The 19,704-nt window shown below is 36.7% G+C and overlaps 1 protein-coding gene across 1 annotated transcript in view; it reads left to right on the top strand.

Annotated features, from left to right (window-relative positions):
* qrsl1 (glutaminyl-tRNA amidotransferase subunit QRSL1) overlaps nucleotides 1-19,099 on the top strand; it is a 53,160-nt gene extending 34,061 nt beyond the window's left edge. Inside the window, exons 7-11 of the mRNA XM_051925349.1 lie at nucleotides 1,171-1,283; nucleotides 4,337-4,529; nucleotides 9,182-9,299; nucleotides 15,383-15,588; nucleotides 17,375-19,099. Coding sequence (XP_051781309.1) covers nucleotides 1,171-1,283; nucleotides 4,337-4,529; nucleotides 9,182-9,299; nucleotides 15,383-15,588; nucleotides 17,375-17,580 — 836 coding nt within the window. The 3' untranslated portion in view covers nucleotides 17,581-19,099. The remainder of the gene's footprint in view (nucleotides 1-1,170; nucleotides 1,284-4,336; nucleotides 4,530-9,181; nucleotides 9,300-15,382; nucleotides 15,589-17,374) is intronic.
* The last annotated feature ends 605 nt before the right edge of the window (nucleotides 19,100-19,704 follow it).

The following is a 19,704-nucleotide window of genomic DNA, read 5'->3' as shown; positions in this document are numbered from 1 at the left end:
TATATATATATATATATATTTATATATATATATATATATATATATATATATATATATATTTATATATATATATATATATTTATATATATATATATATATATTTATATATATATTTATATATATATATATATATATATATATATATATATATATATATATATATATATATATATATATATATATATATATTTATATATATATATATATATTTATATATTTATATATATATATATATATTTATATATATATATATATATTTATATATATATATATATATTTATATATTTATATATATATATATATTTATATATATATATATATTTATATATATATTTATATATATATATTTATATATATATATATTTATTTTTATATATATTTATATATATTTATATATATTTATATTTATATATATTTATATATATATATATTTATATATATATATATTTATATATATATATATTTATATATATATATATATATTTATATATATATATATATATATATATATATATATATATAAAATATAATGGAGAGAGATGTATTTCTGATTTGGCTTAGTGCAAGAAAAGGTCAGGAGAAACCAGAGCCTCTCCTATAAACACTGGGCTTAAGGCAAGAACCGAGTAGCATCAGTCTGCTGCTAACTTATTTTATATTTTAGTGCTTTGTGATTAATGATCATCTATTGCATTGTACATACTATAATTATTTACTGTCATACCGAATTCTTGATTATTTGCCTCTTCTTTAGCCATTAAAATGTATAAAATAAACTTATATTAATCAGTACCAAGTTGTTTTGTTAGCACATGAAGCAGAACTCCAATGATAATAAAGGTATGCCTCTATTTTTCCCTTTTGATTTCTTCCTGTCTATACATTATAATATTGTCATAAGTTTTCTATTTCTGATTCATAAGCACAATTCTCTTTCTGTCTTGTTCAATGAATCTTTGTTCATCTTATTTAAAAATTATTGATTTACACTGTACTAACAAAATAATTTTTTTTAAATTCTTCATTCCATTTGCCCAGTAATGTGCATCGTAGACAGCAAGGACTCCTTTAAAAATGGCTAAAGAACAAGCCTGTTATTTTTTAAAACACAATGCAATATGGAAAGTAATGTTGTCTCATTAGATTAATTTACATCATTGCTTGTTTTAGGTGTACTTTATGGTCACGATCCTAAGGACTCCACGACAGCAGAGCATTCCTTTGAATCTTTCAGCTTGCCAGATGAAGTCAATGTCAAAAATATATCTATTGGCATTCCTAAGGTAACCTCTTTATTGCGTTATCATTACCACTTGTTCTTTGTTTGATTCACTTTGTCTAATTCGTTGATACACTTTGTCTAATTGAAGAAAATAAAAAAACAAAGTAATAGTGATGCAGTTATAAACATAAATGAAATAATGGAATAAATTTTGTTTGATTTTTTTTTTTTTGTTTTCCGCGGTAGTGTGACAGTATAAAAAAAGCAAATTTCCAAAGATTAATTTTCCAAAAAATTATCTGTTACAAGGATTTTTTTTTGTAATTTCTTTAAAGAAATTGACATTTTAAGTATTAGACTTATTTGCAGAAAAAAACATGAATATTCTATAGCTATTTAGCTCAGCGTAGTATTAAATAAACATAACAAACAGGGGCTAATGATCAATGGCAATATGAGTTAATTGGACCAAATTGATTTAACTGCATCAGAAGCTGATGTATTCTAACTGGGCAAAGGAATAAGCAGATTAAAAGATAAGGCTGTGGCAGCTGTGATAGTGTAACTTTCAAATTTTAAATTCTTATATCATGTTAAGTGTTAGCACAGTAATAAGACGCACGATGATCATCCAAGGAAACGATCAAGATTGAGAACCAGAAGCATATGAGTGCCACATAAGAAGAGTCAAATCAAGCTGATGTCCCTTTAAAATCTTCAACATTCAAGGGGCTTCTTGTTTGAAATGGTTTTCATGGAAGACCCGTTACCAATAATGCAATTTTTCATAGTGGAAACAAAGTCAAGAGGCACCATGTGCACAGAAACACAAGGACTGGGATGCTGAGAAATGACGACCATCCATATATTATTCAAACCGCTAGATCCTTACTATAGGGTCATGGGGGGTCTGCTGGAGCCAATCCCAGCCAACACAGGGTGCAAGGTGGGAAACAAACCCCAGGCAGGGGGTGGTCTAAATTTGAAATTGTTGGCTCAAACAGGGGGGAGCTTGTCTGATGGGGAGCGCTACCTGGATGTGTGTCTGAAGCCAACAGTGAAACACTGTAGAGACAGTGAGACACTGTCCGAATAGAATCCTCTGTGCTGAGAAGTACAAGCATATTCACATCCATCATGTAACACCATTGGGAAGGCAACTGCTTGGTTCCAACTGCATCAGGACAATGACACCACTCACATAAACAAGGTAATAAAGAGATATATTCAGCCAGAAGAAGAATAAGAGGGCCTGCATTGGATTGTATGGCTTTGACAGAGCCCTAATCTCAAAATATCATCACCGGTGTCTTGGATTACCTGGAGAGGAATAAGCAAGTGAGATAGCCAAAGTCTACTTAAGAACTGGGGTTTGTTCTCCAGGATGCTTGGAACAAACTACCAACAGGTTCTTCTAAAACTGCATGACTGTTTAACATAGAGAATTGATGTTGTTTTAACGGCAAACAGTGTTCATTCCGTATATTGATTTAATTTGTACTGTTTATTACTTATTTTATAATTTTTCATCTTCAGAAACATTTAATTATTTTTGAGAGCATCTTTGCCTTCAAATTTTTTGTACATGTTCCTAAGAATTTTGAACCATGCTGTATGCATTATTAAAATATTAACTTTTAATCTAAATGTGAATTCATATACAGTACGCCCCCAAAATTCGCAGGGGTTATGTTCCTAGAGCACCCGCGAATTGTGAAAAACAGCGACTTTTGATGTGGTTAAAAAATGCCTTTTAAATTCCAATTTCTATAGTTTAAACCCTAAATACAGTATGCCCCCAAAGCACTTTAATTTCGTTGCAAACTCTGCTTAATACATTACCTAAAAACAGAATGTAAAAGTAAACCCGTATACTGTACAGTACTGTATTGCTATGTCTCCCGCGGTGCTAGAATATAAAATACCGATGTTACCGCTATACGTACTGTAATTCATGAAACTCCTTGGGTGGCGCCCCTTCTTCAGGCGCTTCAGGAGGAGTCGTATCTTTGGATGGGTCTTCTTCTGGTGGGGTTTCGTGCTGGCTTTTCTTTATGGGTTTCAGGAACATTATGATGGGAAGTTGCTACTTTGTCTTCTGTAGCGAACTGCTGGTACAATTTCTGTGCTTTCTCACGGATAATGTTACCGTCCAAGGGGATGTTCTTCTTCCTGCAGTCAGTGATCCACAATGCCAAGGCAGATTCCATCCTGACGACATTTTTATTCCTTATGGTCATTACCTTTTTGGCACTGTCACAGAAACTTACAGATACGGTACTCCTGATCACGGTCTCGTACTTCTTTAGATAGCGTGCGGTGCTTTCATTAATGCCATAGTGGCACGCTACTGCAGCATAACTTTTTTAGTTCCCGGAGCAAATCCAGTAGATCACCCTTCTCCTGGAGTGTTTTAAACTTCTTCTGGCGCTTAGGCTCAGTGCCAGAAGCCTTAGAATGTGCTGGGCAATTCAGCGACATCTTGTGCGTTTAAGAATAACAAAATGAATACAATAACAAAATGAAAAACACGAGGACGCTCAGCTGGAGTCGCATCACAGGGCAGCAAGGAGAAATGAATAATGCTCTCTGATTGGCTACTTTCACCATCCCAAACCGTGTTTCCCTCAGTGGTTGCTTCCTGTTCTCAACAGAAGACCAATCAGATCCACTGTAGGGACTGCTGGGAGTTGCAGTTTCAAATTCTATTGGCTACTTTTACCATCCCAAGCCATGGTTCTCTCTACAGCACAGTATTGCCACGAAAAAAGCCATTAAAAATTGTGGAGGATATTTGCACTTTCTGCTAACAATTAATAGTTAGGTTCTAAGGAAAAATCTGCGAACGACTTGAGTCTGCGAACCCTGAACCACGACTTTGCGGGGGTCTACTGTATACTTAAACTGCCTGTTCATATTAATCTGGACTGGAGCACATGATTACTTTAGTTATTTAAGCGGTTTTTCTTGCCTTCATTTGTTCATTATTTCATGCTGTATTAATGGAAAACAAAATGTACATTATTTATATGTAACGATTTGCATAAATTTACATTGCAAATTTTTTTTTTTTTTTTTTTTTAAATGTGTAATAAAAGGTAATATACGTTTTAGGAATACCATGCTCCCGGCTTGTCAGCAGAAGTGCTGTCCCAGTGGATGAAAGCTGCAGACACCTTTGAAAGGGCAGGAGCCCGAGTTGTTGAAGTCTCACTTCCTCACACTCAGCATTCCATTGTGTGTTACCATGTACTCTGTACTGCAGAAGTGGCTTCTAATATGGCCAGGTTTGATGGATTAGAATATGGTACTTAATTACTTTTATTTTATTGTCTTATTTGCTAAAGTACCAGCATTGCTATGGTACTGTCTTTCCAACATGTTTTCTAGTTTTTTTTCTTTTTAAATTTATATGCTTAATGCATGGTTGACACTGTTTAATTACATTGTCATGTGTAGATGTTTTTGTGTACAGTAATCCCTCACTTATCGCGAGAGAGGTTCCAAGGCAGACAGTGATAACTGAATTTCCGCGAAGTAGGGACACCATATTTATTTAATTATTTAACATGTATTTGGACGTTTTTAAACCCTCCCTGTATTGTTTACAACCCACCCTTTATTAATAACAGGGACAACTGCTAAGCAATACGAAATCGGTAGATAAGTTTACACTTACTGTATAGCGAAGTACACATAGCTATATATGACGTGATAATGGTGATGAATATGCTGCGCAGTAAAAATGATGACGATGAAGGTGATAATCCCCTGAATGCAGTAGCAAGAGCACGTTAATGCTGAGTGAGTGAGATGAGACTTCCTGGTTAATGCAGCACCCCGTCGCTGAGCCAATCAGCAGCACACAGGAACTTAACTGCGTGCTGTGATTGGGTAGCTTCTCAGCCATCCGCCAATAGCATCTCTTGTCTGAAATCAACTGGGCAAACCAACTGAGGAAGCAAATACCAGAAGTAAAAAGACCCATTGTCCGGAGAAACTTGCGAAGCAGCGAAAAATCCGCGTTATATATTTAGATATGCTTACATATAAAATCCGTGAATCCGCGAAAAGTGAACCACAAAGTAGCGAGGGATTACTGTATAACATGTGGGGCTTTGTGTCCCTTTTGTTGCAAGTGCTTCCATTGTTCAACCCAAAGCAGATCATTCCAAATACAATTATTTTTGCTTACTAGAACTATAACTATATATACAGGTGCTGGTCATAAAATTAGAATATCATGACAAAGTTGATTTATTTCAGTAATTCCATTCAAGAAGTGAAACTTGTATATTAGATTCATTCATTACACACAGACTGATGTATTTCAAATGTTTATTTCTTTTAATTTTGATGATTATAAGTGACAACTAATGTAAGTCCCAAATTCAGTATCTCGGAAAATTAGAATATTGTGAAAAGGTTCAATATTGAAGACACCTGGTGCCACACTCTAATCAGCTAATTAACTCAAAACACCTGCAAAAGCCTTTAAATGGTCTCTCAGTCTAGTTCTGTAGGCTACACAATCATGGGGAAGACTGCTGACTTGACAGTTGTCCAAATGACGACCATTGACACCTTGCACAAGGAGGGCAAGACACAAAAGGTCATTGCTAAAGAGGCTGGCTGTTCACAGAGCTCTGTGTCCAAGCACATTAATAGAGAGGCGAAGGGAAGGACAAGATGATGTGGTAGAAAAAAGTGTACAAGCAATAGGGATAACCGCACCCTGGAGAGGATTGTGAAAGAAAACCCATTCAAAAATGTGGGGGAGATTCACAAAGAGTGGACTGCAGCTGGAGTCAGTGCTTCATGAACCACCATGCACTGACGTATGCAAGACATGGGTTTCAGCTGTCGCATTCCTTGTGTCAAGCCACTCTTGAACAAGAGACAGCGTCAGAAGCGTCTCACCTTTGGACTGCTGCTGAGTGGTCCAAAGTTATGTTCTCTGATGAAAGTAAATTTTGCATTTCCTTTGGAAATCAAGGTCCTAGAGTCTGGGGGAAGAGAGGAGAGGCACAGAATCCATGTTGTGTGAGGTCCAGTGTAAGGTTTCCACAGTCAGTGATGGTTTGGGGTGCCATGTCATCTGCTGGTGTTGGTCCATTGTGTTTTCTGAGGTCCAAGGTCAATGCAGCCGTCTACCAGGAAGTTTTAGAGCACTTCATACTTCCTGCTGCTGACGAACTTTATGGAGATGCAGATTTCATTTTCCAACAGGACCTGGCACCTGCACACCGTGCCAAAGCTACCAGTACCTGGTTTAAGGACCATGGTATCCCTGTTCTTGATTGGCCAGCAAACTCGCCTGACCTTAACCCCATAGATATTGTGCAGAGGAAGATGCAATACACCAGACCCAACAATTCAGAAGAGCTGAAGGCCACTATCAGAGCAACATGGGCTCTCATAACACCTGAGCAGTGCCACAGACTGATCGACTCCATGCCATGCCGCATTGCTGCAGTATTCCAGGCCAAAGGAGCCCCAACTAAATATTGAGTGCTGTACATGCTCATACTTTTCATGTTCATACCTTTCAATTGGCCAACATTTCTAAAAAACCTTTTTTTTGCATTGGTCTTAATTGATATTCTAATTTTCCGAGATACTGAATTTGGGACTTTCATTAGTTGTCACTTATAATCATCAACATTAAAAGAAATAAACATTTGAAATACATCAGTCTGTGTGTAATGAATGAATCTAATATACAAGTTTCACTTTTTGAATGGAATTACTGAAATAAATCAACTTTGTCATGATATTCTAATTTTATGACCAGCACCTGTGTGTATATATATATTTTTATATATATATATTTTATTTGCAGTTGGAGATCCACGAAGGGAGAAAAAACGAATCACGTATCATGAAATAGTTTTTATTCCTGAGCTTTCAACCCCTATCAGGGGTCTTCATCAGAGGATAATGCTTAGACTTACAAGAATAAAAGGCAATATATAGCAACACATTCAGTATGGGGGGGTGGGTGGCGGTGACTAAGTCAGTATGATCAGGGGTGGGGGGGGGGGGGGTTGTATAGTTTAATCATTGTTTATATGTCCTTATTAAGTTGGCATATGCTGGGTTTATGTCCAGGTGTCTGTTGATGGCGTTTTCATCTGATAGCCAAGACTCGGCCAACTCTCTGGCACTTTTTGTACTGGCTTTAAATTTTACTTTTACGTTGTCCCAGTTGAATGTGTGTCCTGTCGATTTGGTATATGCATATATCAAGGATAGTGCGTCCTTTCTTCTGACGGCGTTGCGATGTTCCTGTACACGTGTTGAGATTTTTTTTGACGTTTGTCCTATGTGTACAGCTGAGCAAGAATTGCATGGAATACTATACACTGCGTTTCGTGTTTCGGCTGTCGATTTCTTGTTTTTAGCATTAAACAGGACCATGCGCAGATTGTTCGTGGGTTTATGTGCTATTTTGATGCCCCACTTGGTCAGATTGCGTGCCGTGCCTTCTGACACATTATGATGATACGGGAGTGAATGCCAGGTGGGGTGGGGGTTCTGATTTACGTCGATTGTATGCTGATTCCTTTGGCGTCTGCTGTGTAGACTCCGATTAATGAATGATTTTGAGTATCCGTTCGAGGTGAAAAGTCACTGCCACCCACCCCCACCCCCTCATACTGAATGTGTTGCTATATATTGCCTTTGATTCTTGTAAGTCTAAGCATTATCCTCTGATGAAGACCCCTGATAGGGGTTGAAAGCTCAGGAATAAAAACTATTTTATGATATGTGATTCGTTTTTTCTCCCTTCGTGGATCTCCAACTGCAAATATGCAAACCGTATCACAGACCTTCTCTTCCATATATATATATATATATATATATATATATATATATATATATATACACACACACAGTAATCCCTCCTCCATCGCGGGAGTTGCATTCCAGAGCCACCCGCGAAATAAGAAAATCCGCGAAGTACAAACCAAATGTTTATATGGTTATTTTTATATTGTCATGCTTGGGTCACAGATTTGCGCAGAAACACAGGAGGTTGTAGAGAGACAGGAACATTATTCAAACACTGCAAACAAACATTTGTCTCTTTTTCAAATGTTTAAACTGTGCTCCATGACAAGACCGAGATGACAGTTCCGTCTCACAATTAAAAGAATGCAAACATATCTTCCTCTTCAAAGGAGTCAGGAGCAGAGACTGTCATAAAGGCAGAGGAAAATCAATAGGGCTGTTTGGCTTTTAAGTATGCGAAGCACCGCGGCACAAAGCTGTTGAAGGCGACAGCTCACACCCCCTCCATCAAGAGCACAGAAAGAGAGAGAGAGTGACAGAGAAAAACAAGCAAGCAAAAATCAATACGTGCCCTTCGAGCTTTTAAGTATGCGAAGCACCGTGCAGCATGTCGTTTCAGGAAGCAGCTGCACAAAAGATAGCAACGTGAAGATAATCTTTCAGCATTTTTAGACGAGCGTCCGTATCGTCTAGGTGTGCGAACAGCCCCCCTGCTCAGTCCCCCTACGTCAGGATCAGAGAAAGTCAGCGCAAGAGAAGGAGAAAAGTAAGCTGGGTAGCTTCTCAGCCATCTGCCAATAGCGTCCCTTGTATGAAATCAACTGGGCAAACCAACTGAGGAAGCATGTACCAGAAATTAAAAGACCCATTGTCCGCAGAAACCCGCGAAGCAGCGAAAAATCCGCGATATATATTTAAATATGCTAGTGCATTTAAATATGTGTATATATATATATATATATATATATATGTATATGTATATATTTTTATATACTAATATATATTTTTATATACTGTATATATGTGTATAGGGAGACAGAGATAGATAGAATATATTTTAATCAGGTGTTGAAGAGAACCTACAATATTGTCATTTGCCATGGCAATGCAATAATTTTAAATTATTTTACTTGCATTAATATGTTCTATCTGTAATTTTTACAGGGCACCGTAGTACAGTTGACAGCTCAACTGAAACTATGTATGCTTCAACCAGGCATGAAGGATTCAATGATGTTGTAAGAGGAAGAATTCTTTCTGGAAACTTTTTTCTTTTAAAACAGTAAGAGTACACTATTTTAAATTGCTGAAATTTGTTACAAGTTTTTCAATACAAGACTACCTTTACCAAAAAAAAAAAAAAATAAGACCTTTATTGTAGCTGTTTTTATTTCTGTTATTCCTATGCAATTCATATACAGCCTTGCACCATGCAGTCTTCTTTATTCACAGAATACTGTACATGTAATATCATGCATTTTATATAGTGTTGATTGGTAAAATTCTCTAAAGTGTTTTTCGTAGTGAATATGATCACCGGTTGCCTTGTTTGCTGAAAAGTTTCCTGTAAATTCACCTTAGAGACAGCTTAGACTATTTATGTGTGTGTGTGTGTATATGTATATGTGTATATACACACATGTAATCTGAGCCCCACAGCTCAGATTAATCAATCCTGCATAGCTTTCAGACACTTCCCTAGCTCAGGGACAATTAAAATACCATTACACCATTATAAACCATGTAAAACTATTTATTTTAGTTCCTCCTTCCCCATTGACTTAAATGCATTTCATGGAGTGTTTCATGCTTTTTGAGAAACTCATGGCGAACCAAGTCCTGCAGTATTCATTCATCACCTATTATAAACAATGTTTCTGTATACAGTTATAAACAATGTATATGTGACAATAATGACTTTATACACCTATAAACAGTAAATCTTTAAATTTCATAGTCCAGTTGAATGTTATATTAAATAAGAACAAACAAGTTAAATGCAGATGCTTTATACATAAAGTAGTCACCTTAACACAAAATCTTAATTTAAAAAAGCTTAAAAAAAAAAGAGAGAATTACATAGTAATGTATCTGTTAAGTTAATGGTTAAAATGTAATAATTATTGTTACTCATTATTTCACGGAAAGACACTAAAATACACAATTATAGATAACAGTAACATTAGAAATTTTTTTTTTTTTTTGCTCTTTATTTCGTCTTATCCGATTTCTCGTATTAGAAATTTGTTAGTTTTCGCATACCCCTTGGGGTCAGAGCGCAGGGTCAGCCATTGTACAGTGCCCCTGGAGCAATTACAGGTTAAGGGTCTTGCTCAAGGGCCCAGCAGAGTAGGATCTCTTTTGACAGTGACGGGGATTCGAACCGGCAACCTTCAGGATACCAACGCAGATCCTTAGCCTCAGAGCCACCACTCCACCCCGAATATTTAAGTTGAATAAAATTTGCAATGTAGTTCTTTTTGTGTGTGTGTGTACATACTGTATACAGATGAATATGTAAATTTACGTTTCATTTATTCTTTCAAAAGTTGTTCTTTGTTTCCTGACTCCTGGAATTAGGGAATTATTGTTACTATACAGTATATACATCACTTGGTTTAAATGGCCTAATTATCATAACTTGATGTCATCTGTTTAGGCAATGCAAAAGTTGGGATTATGCATTATTTTATATGTGTTTGTAAAATGCAAATGTCTATGTTCTTTCATATAATATATAATATAATATTATTACAATATAATATTATAATAATACTATAAAATAGCAAATAATGACATGATTAAAATTGGGGGAAAAAAGAAACTGAAGCATCAATTCTTTTCTTTGTTAGTGCATTATTAAATAACAAGTGGCAGGTAGATTTTTTTTTTTTTTTTTTTAATTTTGATATACTTTGTAATACCAGAGGAGAAATTCCTGAAACCAGCGCTGATCATTAGTCTCGGAGCCACCACTCCACCATTTATTGGGTAGTAATGTTTGTCTATAAACAAAGTATGTGATTTGTTGGGGTATGTTTCTCCTGGCATTGCCCAAAAACTGCTCTCACAGATATTTTTATTCTTGTGCTGTATAAAACAGGCAAGCAATGAATAATAAAAAGAAAAAAATGAGGATTGTAACATAATGATAATAGTAATAAACAGAAATAAAAAGTATATGCTGTAAATTGTATATATGAGAATAATATTTCATAAGTAGGCATTTTTTGAGTCTAAAGCTTGTTAAATACACATAGCACAGTGATGCACTAAATATTATTGATTTTCACTCCTGCCTACAATGTCCAAATTTTAAGGGCCTTTTGTTGAAAAAGTAAGCTCTAGAATTTTTAAAATTAAGGAGCTGCAACCTTCAACACAAGCTGTTGCCTTCATAAGTCCCTATGAATAGCCCATGCCCTTGGCAAAAACAGGAAGAATCCTAGATTCTGGAATGGTTGACAAATCTAGACAGAGCTCGGATTTCTCTTGCCTATTGTAAATACCACCTTGAGACAAGATCTCACCCTGGCGTTGGACTCCACCAAACAACTCATTGCATTGTACCTTGGGAATAATAGGCTGGAGAATGCCTTTTAAGAGAAACTTTCCATGTAAAAGGGCTTTGTATGGCGGTGGTCAGAAAGAAAAGTTTGTCATTTGATGACAAAGGTTTTACAGGGTGATCACATTGGCAATAGTGATGTCAAAAGAACAGATACCTTAGGTACCAGTCGATACCAGTGTTACAAAAATATAATGGTTCTAACAGTTTTCTGTATTAGTAGTACTGAATGACGTTTGGTACCAGAAAAAAACTAATTTTTGAGAAAAATGTGAACCAGAACTACATGTAACAATGGCTAACAGTGATGATAATACAGCACTGCATCTCCACAAGACAGGAGAATTTATGCATGTGAATGTGGGAATCCATGCATTCATCCATCCATTTTCCAACCCGCTGAATCCAAACACTGGGTCACGGGGGTCTGCTGGAGCCAATTCCAGCCAACACAGGGCGCAAGGCAGGAACCAATCCCGGGCAGGGCGCCAACCCACCGCAGGACACACACAAACACACACCAAGCACACACTAGGGCTAATTTAGAATCGCCAATCCATCTAACCTGCATGTCTTTGGATTGTGGGAGGAAACCAGAGCATCCAGAGGAAACCCACACAGTCACGGGGAGAACATGTAAACTCCACACAGGGAGGACCCGGGAAGTGAACCTAGGTCTCCTTACTGCGAGGCAGCAGCGCTGACACTGCGCCACCGTACTGCCCTGTGGGAATCGTGTTTATTGCTATTAAAAAAAAAAAAAAAAAAAAAAAAAAAAAGCCAAAGCTCACAGGTGTTTGTTATTACCACTTTTATCCCATTACAGAGTTAATCCATAAATAGCTTTGTGCATGCTTTGTGAGTACAATGATATGATTGATCAGACATGAGTTTTAATCATTCAGCTGGTAGTCTCACGATTCTCCGATTGCATTGAACACGTCCACAAATGTGTTTTTAAGCATCCATCCTTTATTGAACCGGTTTATATAGTTCATAGTCACGAGATAAATGGTATGGTGGCAGTGCAAACATTCCCAAATTGAGATGTGAAATATGAGATTTGAAAGGTATGTTAGGGACTTAAATGCAGTGAGACAGTTAAACTGCAGGTCTCGTTAATGTTACTATTTGTCTAGTACATAGACCAAGCAATAAAAAAGCCCCACCTGTCATATATATACTTTGATAACCACCTCATCAAAGAGTATTTACAGGAGCTTTGAAGTAATGTAAAGCTGACAAAATTGATTTCACACTAGAAAAATAGTTTGGACAATTGTATAAAAAAATTAATAAAACGAGGGGCAGAATTGGAAAATTAAAGTTCCAGGATTTTGTGACATTTGGAAATTGAATCAGTTTGACTCATCTTTCTCTTTAGTTTGTTTTTAACCAGATAATGATGCAAGTATGAATCTTACAATAGTAAACGTTGAAAACCTAACAGTGATTCTCTGACATACTAGATTTTAAAACATGTTGGTACAAAAATAGATTTAAATAAATTCTTTAAATTAAAATATCCTGACTTATCATATACAGTAATCCCTCCTCCATCGCGGGGGTTGCGTTCCAGAGCCACCCGCGAAATAAGAAAATCCGCGAAGTAGAAACCATATGTTTATATGGTTATTTTTATATTGTCATGCTTGGGTCACAGATTTGCGCAGAAACACAGGAGGTTGTAGAGAGACAGGAACGTTATTCAAACACTGCAAACAAACATTTGTCTCTTTTTCAAAAGTTTAAACTGTGCTCCATGACAAGACAGAGATGACAGTTCAGTCTCACAATTAAAAGAATGCAAACATATCTTCCTCTTCAAAGGAGAGCGTGTCAGGAGCACAGGCTGTCAGAAACAGAGCAAAGCAAACAAATCAATAGGGCTGTTTGGCTTAAGTATGCGAAGCACCACGGCACAAAGCTGTTGCAGGCGGCAGCTCACACCCCCTCCGTCAGGAGCAGGGAGAGAGAGAGAGAGAGACAGATAAAAACAAAGAGTGAAAAATCAATACGTGCCCTTTGAGCTTTTAAGTATGTGAAGCACCGTGCAGCATGTCGCTTCACTAAGCAGCTGCACACAGAAGGTAGCAACGTGAAGATAATCTTTCAGCATTTTTAGACGAGCGTCCCTATCGTCTAGGTGTGCGAACAGCCCCCTGCTCAATCCCCATACGTCAGGATCACAGATAGTCAGCGCAAGAGAGAGAGAAAATTAAGCAATCTAGCTTCTCAGCCCTCTGCCAATAGCGTCCCTTGTATGAAATCAACTGGGCAAACCAACTGAGGAAGCATGTACCAGAAATTAAAAGACCCATTGTCCTCCGAAATCCGCGAGCCAGCAAAAAATCCGCGATATATATTTAAATATGCTTACATATAAAATCCGCGATAGAGTGAAGCCGCGAAAGGCGAAGCGCGATATAGCGAGGGATCACTGTAATTCACTAATTCAGCAGTACACATACAATAATGTTTGAATTTTTATATTTAGATAGCATTTTTCCATTACTGACAAGAAAATGTGAGAGAATAAATTTGATATGTGTACATTGTAAGATAAGTTGGGTAGTCCCAAGTTGATATTATCCTTTATAAACACCATGCTGAAATCCCCTGGGGGTTATAAAATCTCCCCCTTTTGTTATACTTGTGGGGTCCCCATGTCCATCACACATTAACGTTTAAGACTTGCATTGTATTTTGATATTTATGAAGGCCAATACCAGTTTACTTAAATGATCATTTTATAACATCTTAATGGGCATATCAGTACTTTAAAGCTGCTGTTACCACTGTGACAGTGCGGTGTAGTGTAGTGATTAAGGCTGTGGATTTGAATCCCTGAGGTGGTGGGATCAAATCCTCCAACTGGTCACTTCACCTTTTTATGCTCCAATTGGAAAAAAACCAAAGGAAATGGAAACAGTGTTATCTCAAATGTTGTAAGTCACCTAGGATAAAGGTTTCAGCCAAAGGTGTAAATGTATTAGCATTTATATATTTTGTAGTCTATTACAGAAAAAGGTACAATATTGTTCACTTTATTAATGGAGGTACTTTTAATAAAAAGAGGCTGAATGGGGTTTCTTTTTTCAGTGTGGTAAAGATATTGAGTATTATGAAATTTCACTGGTATTGGTACTGAATAATAAAATTCTGATATCATGCCATCCCTACTTGTAGAGCTTGTGATATACTGTGTTTTTTTGGAGAGTGAAGAAGGCAAGCCCTCCACTTAATATCAAAGCTGCAGTGAGAGAGAGAGTCTCAACATTAGACTTTGACTTAGCCACCTAGACAAATGTTGACGTTTCATTAGCCTTAGATATCTCGCCTGTAGTTGAATATGTGAAATACATAAAGTGTCAGTTGAAGCCGGATGATGTCTAGGAAGTATTACTGTAATCTTAAAAGTTTATTAACATTAAATGCATATACTATATGTCATCCGTCCATAAATCTCCCAAACTTTCTTATTTCACCTGTGTACATTGCTTCAGTTTCTGATTATTTATTCAGGTATTTTAAAAGTACTTACTTATTAATAGTAGATAAACTACTATTAACAACTATAGTAACAATACATCATATGGTGGCAAAGTGTGGTTATATGTGTGAGTGTACCAGGAGACAGAGTGGCCTCCAACCCAGAATTAGTTCCTGATTTATCCCCAGGTTTCTAAGAGTGATTATATTCTTTAATTTCTGTAGTTTTAACAGATTAAAAAATGTATGACCAAATATATTTCTAAAAAGTAATTAGTCATGTTTTTATGCTATTGTATTTTTAGGAACTATGACAGATATTTTGTCAAAGCCCAGAAGGTGAGACGCCTCATTGCTGAAGATTTTATAAAAGTCTTTAGTTCTGGAGTGGATGTGCTGCTGACCCCAACAACACTTAGTGATGCAGCCTGTTACAAAGACTTCATTAAAGAAGACAACAGAACACGTAGTGCCCAGGAAGATATTTTCACTCAATCTGCCAACATGGCAGGTAAGTATGTGTAGCAGTAGCACTAATACCTTTTAAATTGATTTTTATAATTGAGGGTAGTTAACTGTGGCATACAGAATAATGAACACTTTTTGTTGGCCTGGGAAAACGTTCATAGAATATCATGTTAAACTAATTTCGTTTTAAAGAATGTAAATCTCAGTATAACAAACATTTTTTGACCAAAAATAGCCACTGATAATGCTATGGCAAAAATACTTAATACCTTTCCTACACTTTCGACGTCAAGTCTCAGGAACCCTGAAACAGGTCGTCTCAAAGAGAGATGGTCTGTTGCGCAATTTCCGGTCTCAGGCAGTCTCTGCAAGAGTGTAATTGCAACATCATACACATAGTCAAATTCGGAGTCAGTGCTCCACTGAGCATCCACGTGGGTAGTTTTATTGTGTGCGGATACCATAATGCTCAAGTTTCATAGTGCTTCTCAAAGTTTACTTTGAGATGAACAAAAAAAGTGGGAAATGGCATCAGTTTACGCTGAAAGAAAAACGAACAGTCCTGGAAAAAGTTGATTCCGAAATAAAGTAAAACAAAGAGGTGTCTTCATCTAACGTCTCGTTTTCTTTCTGTATTTTCATATCTTTATTTCTATTTAAAAAAAAGAAAAAAGTTGCATCTAAAGTCTCATTTTCAAATAAAATATTTTTTGCACTTTACGAAGTGCTGTTTCTTTTTTTTTTTTTTTATAGAGGTATTGTCAAACTTTGGTCACAGAGTTGCATGAGAGACAGGAAGGCAAATCCAGGTTTTCCAGGAATGTGCAGGTACTTTATTACTGTATAGAGAAAGCAGGTACAGCCTCAAAACTTCATTCAGAATAGGAGCTGCGGCACAGGCGATCGTCCTGCTTTAGCTCCCATCTTCAAATTAGAAACACACAAGCGGCTCAGAAGCAAAGCTGTGGCAGACATAGTCTGGAGAAGACAGATTTGGAGAGTGTGAGGAAGAGCGGATCAAAAGTCCGTGTTAAATGTTAAACATTTTGCAACAGCCACAGTATGCAGTAACCCTAATCCAGTAGAAGACAACCAATTGCTTTGCCTTTGGTTTACTGTTTACCAGATGCAGCAGAACAGCTACAGAGCTGTCCTTGTGCCGCTGCTGTTACACATGGCAAATTCGCCGGCAGCCCCAGTCACAATACATATTTTCGAAATAACAAAATATTTTTATGGTCCCATGAGTTTTGTTATAACAGGATTCCACCTGTATTTTGATCATTGTATTTCTCTACTTTTGTGAAATGTATATGATTTGTGTTCATGTTCACTTTACACATACTCTATGACCCAGTCACGACTATAAATGTAAGCTGAAGTTTCCAAATGATTTTTAATGCTTTAATTATTTTTTATTACAAAATAGGTATAGTTATGTATGGCAGCAGTGTAATTCGGCCAAAATTGGCAAGCTGAAATTAAAAGTTCACCATTCAGAGGAAATTAAATTTCAACTCATATTGAAAAATCTTCCATTCCAATTCTGAACGGCCAGCAAGCGCTTAAATGATGTCAAGCCTACTATCAAGCTGTCATTCCCGTAGTCAAGGTGCTAAACTTTCAGAGTTCTAAGGAAAATATTAGTAATGGGCTGGGATTTAAGTTTTCCCAACAACAGAAATAATGCATGTGCATGAGTTGTAACATACAGTGCCATCTATTGGGTGTAAATGGATATTCTTTATATGATTGTCATCTAAAATTATGAATTTATCATATTATCAGTGGACCTATTTCTCTTACTCCATCTTATTTTTTAACTATAGGTCTCCCAGCTGTTAGTATTCCTGTTGCATTGTCGGCAAGAAATCTTCCTGTAAGCCTTCAGTTAATTGGACAAAGATTCAGAGAAGAGGACCTTTTAACTATAGCCAAATGGTTTGAGCAGCAAGTTAATTTTGAGGCTATTGATCTTCAGATATCAGATAACATCGGAACACTGCCAAAAAAGAAAACGGCTTCCACAGCCTGATGTCTTTAGCTTAATGTATTGTTTGAAATTACTGTAGGAACGATATTCTGTTGGAACTGTCATGTACATTTCTAAATTTGATTTTTAAAAATATATCTTACAATTAGTATGTGTATGTAATAACACTTTTTTATTTAAAATAGTACAAAAACAACACACACACAACTATTTCCATGGTTATAAAAACAAAAAAGTATTTTTTTGTTACTTAGCACATGTCTGCGGTGAATACCAAGGTGCTTTGGAATTTAGGCATGGTGCAGTTTTTCTCGTGTATATTTGTATCTGGCTTAAGCAACACCTTGGATCACACACTGAGTGAGAGACAGGGATTAACACCTTTTGGTATTCATTTCAGTTTATTAGGTCTTAAGGTACATTATTCAGATAATTATAAGCTGCATGCAGAACTTCTCGAGTGAAGCTGTGTCTTTCACCTAAACATTTTCTTATTTTAATACCATATAACATCACTACAAGCCTTTGATTGCACTTAACAAAATCTATTCTGATATATTAGTTTCACCCACCATAGACTCAAACTTGTTTCCATGTTTCTCCGCCCAGGTCCATAGTGATATAATGAGGAGCATGGTATCAACATGTGCACTAACCTAGTTAAGTAGATATCTGTGCCCACCTACTACATTACCTGTGATGCATTTGCAGTCTTCTGGATATAATCTGCTCACAAAATAACAGTTTGCAAAATAAGCTGTTTTAAAATATTGAAACCCAGAATTGGTCTCCCCCCTTTTATTTTGCTATGTAGTTACCCCCATATTTTTGTATCAAACCCTAATAATCCACACTTGTAGCCTTGACACAGATTGTACACATGCATGCCACAAAATGTTGAGTGAAACAATATCTTCTGCATTTGAAGCAGTTGCCACCAATGTGCATGTTTTGTACACATTTTACAGTGATTAAGCTCCAGAATACAATCCACAAGTGGAGGTTAAAATTTTTATTTCTGTGAAGTACAGGAGAACAATGCAAATCAAGTACTGTAATAGAATGTTTGCATTCTTTCCTTCTGGTGTATATCAGTTTTAAAGTTACACAATACTGGGGAATTATAAAATGTAATGTAGACTTGTTTGTCAATTTCCCTACATGTCCTCCCAAGCAGTGATGGGTGGTTAATTTGGTCCCAGTATGAAAAAATTGGAATGTGTGCACAAATGTGCCCAGCAATGAAGTGTTGCCAGGATGGGCACTGTGCCTTTTGACCCTGAACTAAATAAGCTTTCTTAGTTTTGCACACTCACTTATACTAATTAAGTTTAGAGCTGCATGTTAACATGCTAGTCTTTGGGGGATATACAATATAATTTATTTTTGTATAGCCCAAAATCAGACAAGAAGTGGCGCAATGGGCTTTAACAGGCCCTGCCTCTTGACAGCCCCCCAGCCTTGACCCTGTATGAAGACCAGAAAAAAACTTCCTAAAAAAAAAAAAACCTTGTAGGGAAAAAATGGAAGAAACTTTGGGAAAGGCAGTTCAAAGAGAGACCACTTTCCAGGTAGGTTGGGCGTGCAGTGGGTGTCAAAAGAAGGGGGTCAATACAATATAATACACAGAACAGAACAAATCCTCAATACAGTATAAAAATTTTAGAAGTATGGAGCAGAATTTAACAGTAGATGATATCACATAAGAAGATTTGGATATATTTAGAGTCCTGGAGACCTCATCCATCAATCTGCCTTCCCCATTTGGCCATTCCATGGCTGAAACAGCGCTGGGCCAGCCAATCCGATGAAAGGACCCCCCTTTCTCCTGATTCCTGCGATCCTCCGTCAGGGATGACTTTACCTTAGGCAGGCAAAATAACTTGGCAGGTGGGCCGTGGCACCTAGTGCCACATTTGAGTACCAAGAAGAGAAACAGAATAGGTGAGGGTTAGTATCCAATTATAACTATCATGTTACTTATGTTTTAGTGCTAATGACTAACAACAGAGATGCAGTCTGTTAATCAGCAGCTCTAGTCAGGATATGCTAAACTGAAGTAGTGAGTCTTCAGCCGGGATTTAAAAGCTGAGACCGAAGGGGCATCTCTTATAGTAGCAGGTAGACCATTCCACAGTTTAGGGGCCCTGTAACTAAAAGCTCGAC

The sequence above is a fragment of the Erpetoichthys calabaricus genome, chromosome 3 (assembly GCF_900747795.2).
Source record: "Erpetoichthys calabaricus chromosome 3, fErpCal1.3, whole genome shotgun sequence".
NCBI classification, from domain to species: domain Eukaryota; kingdom Metazoa; phylum Chordata; class Cladistia; order Polypteriformes; family Polypteridae; genus Erpetoichthys; species Erpetoichthys calabaricus.
Note: the sequence above shows the minus strand (reverse complement) of the source record. Positions and strands in the feature narration are given on the sequence as shown.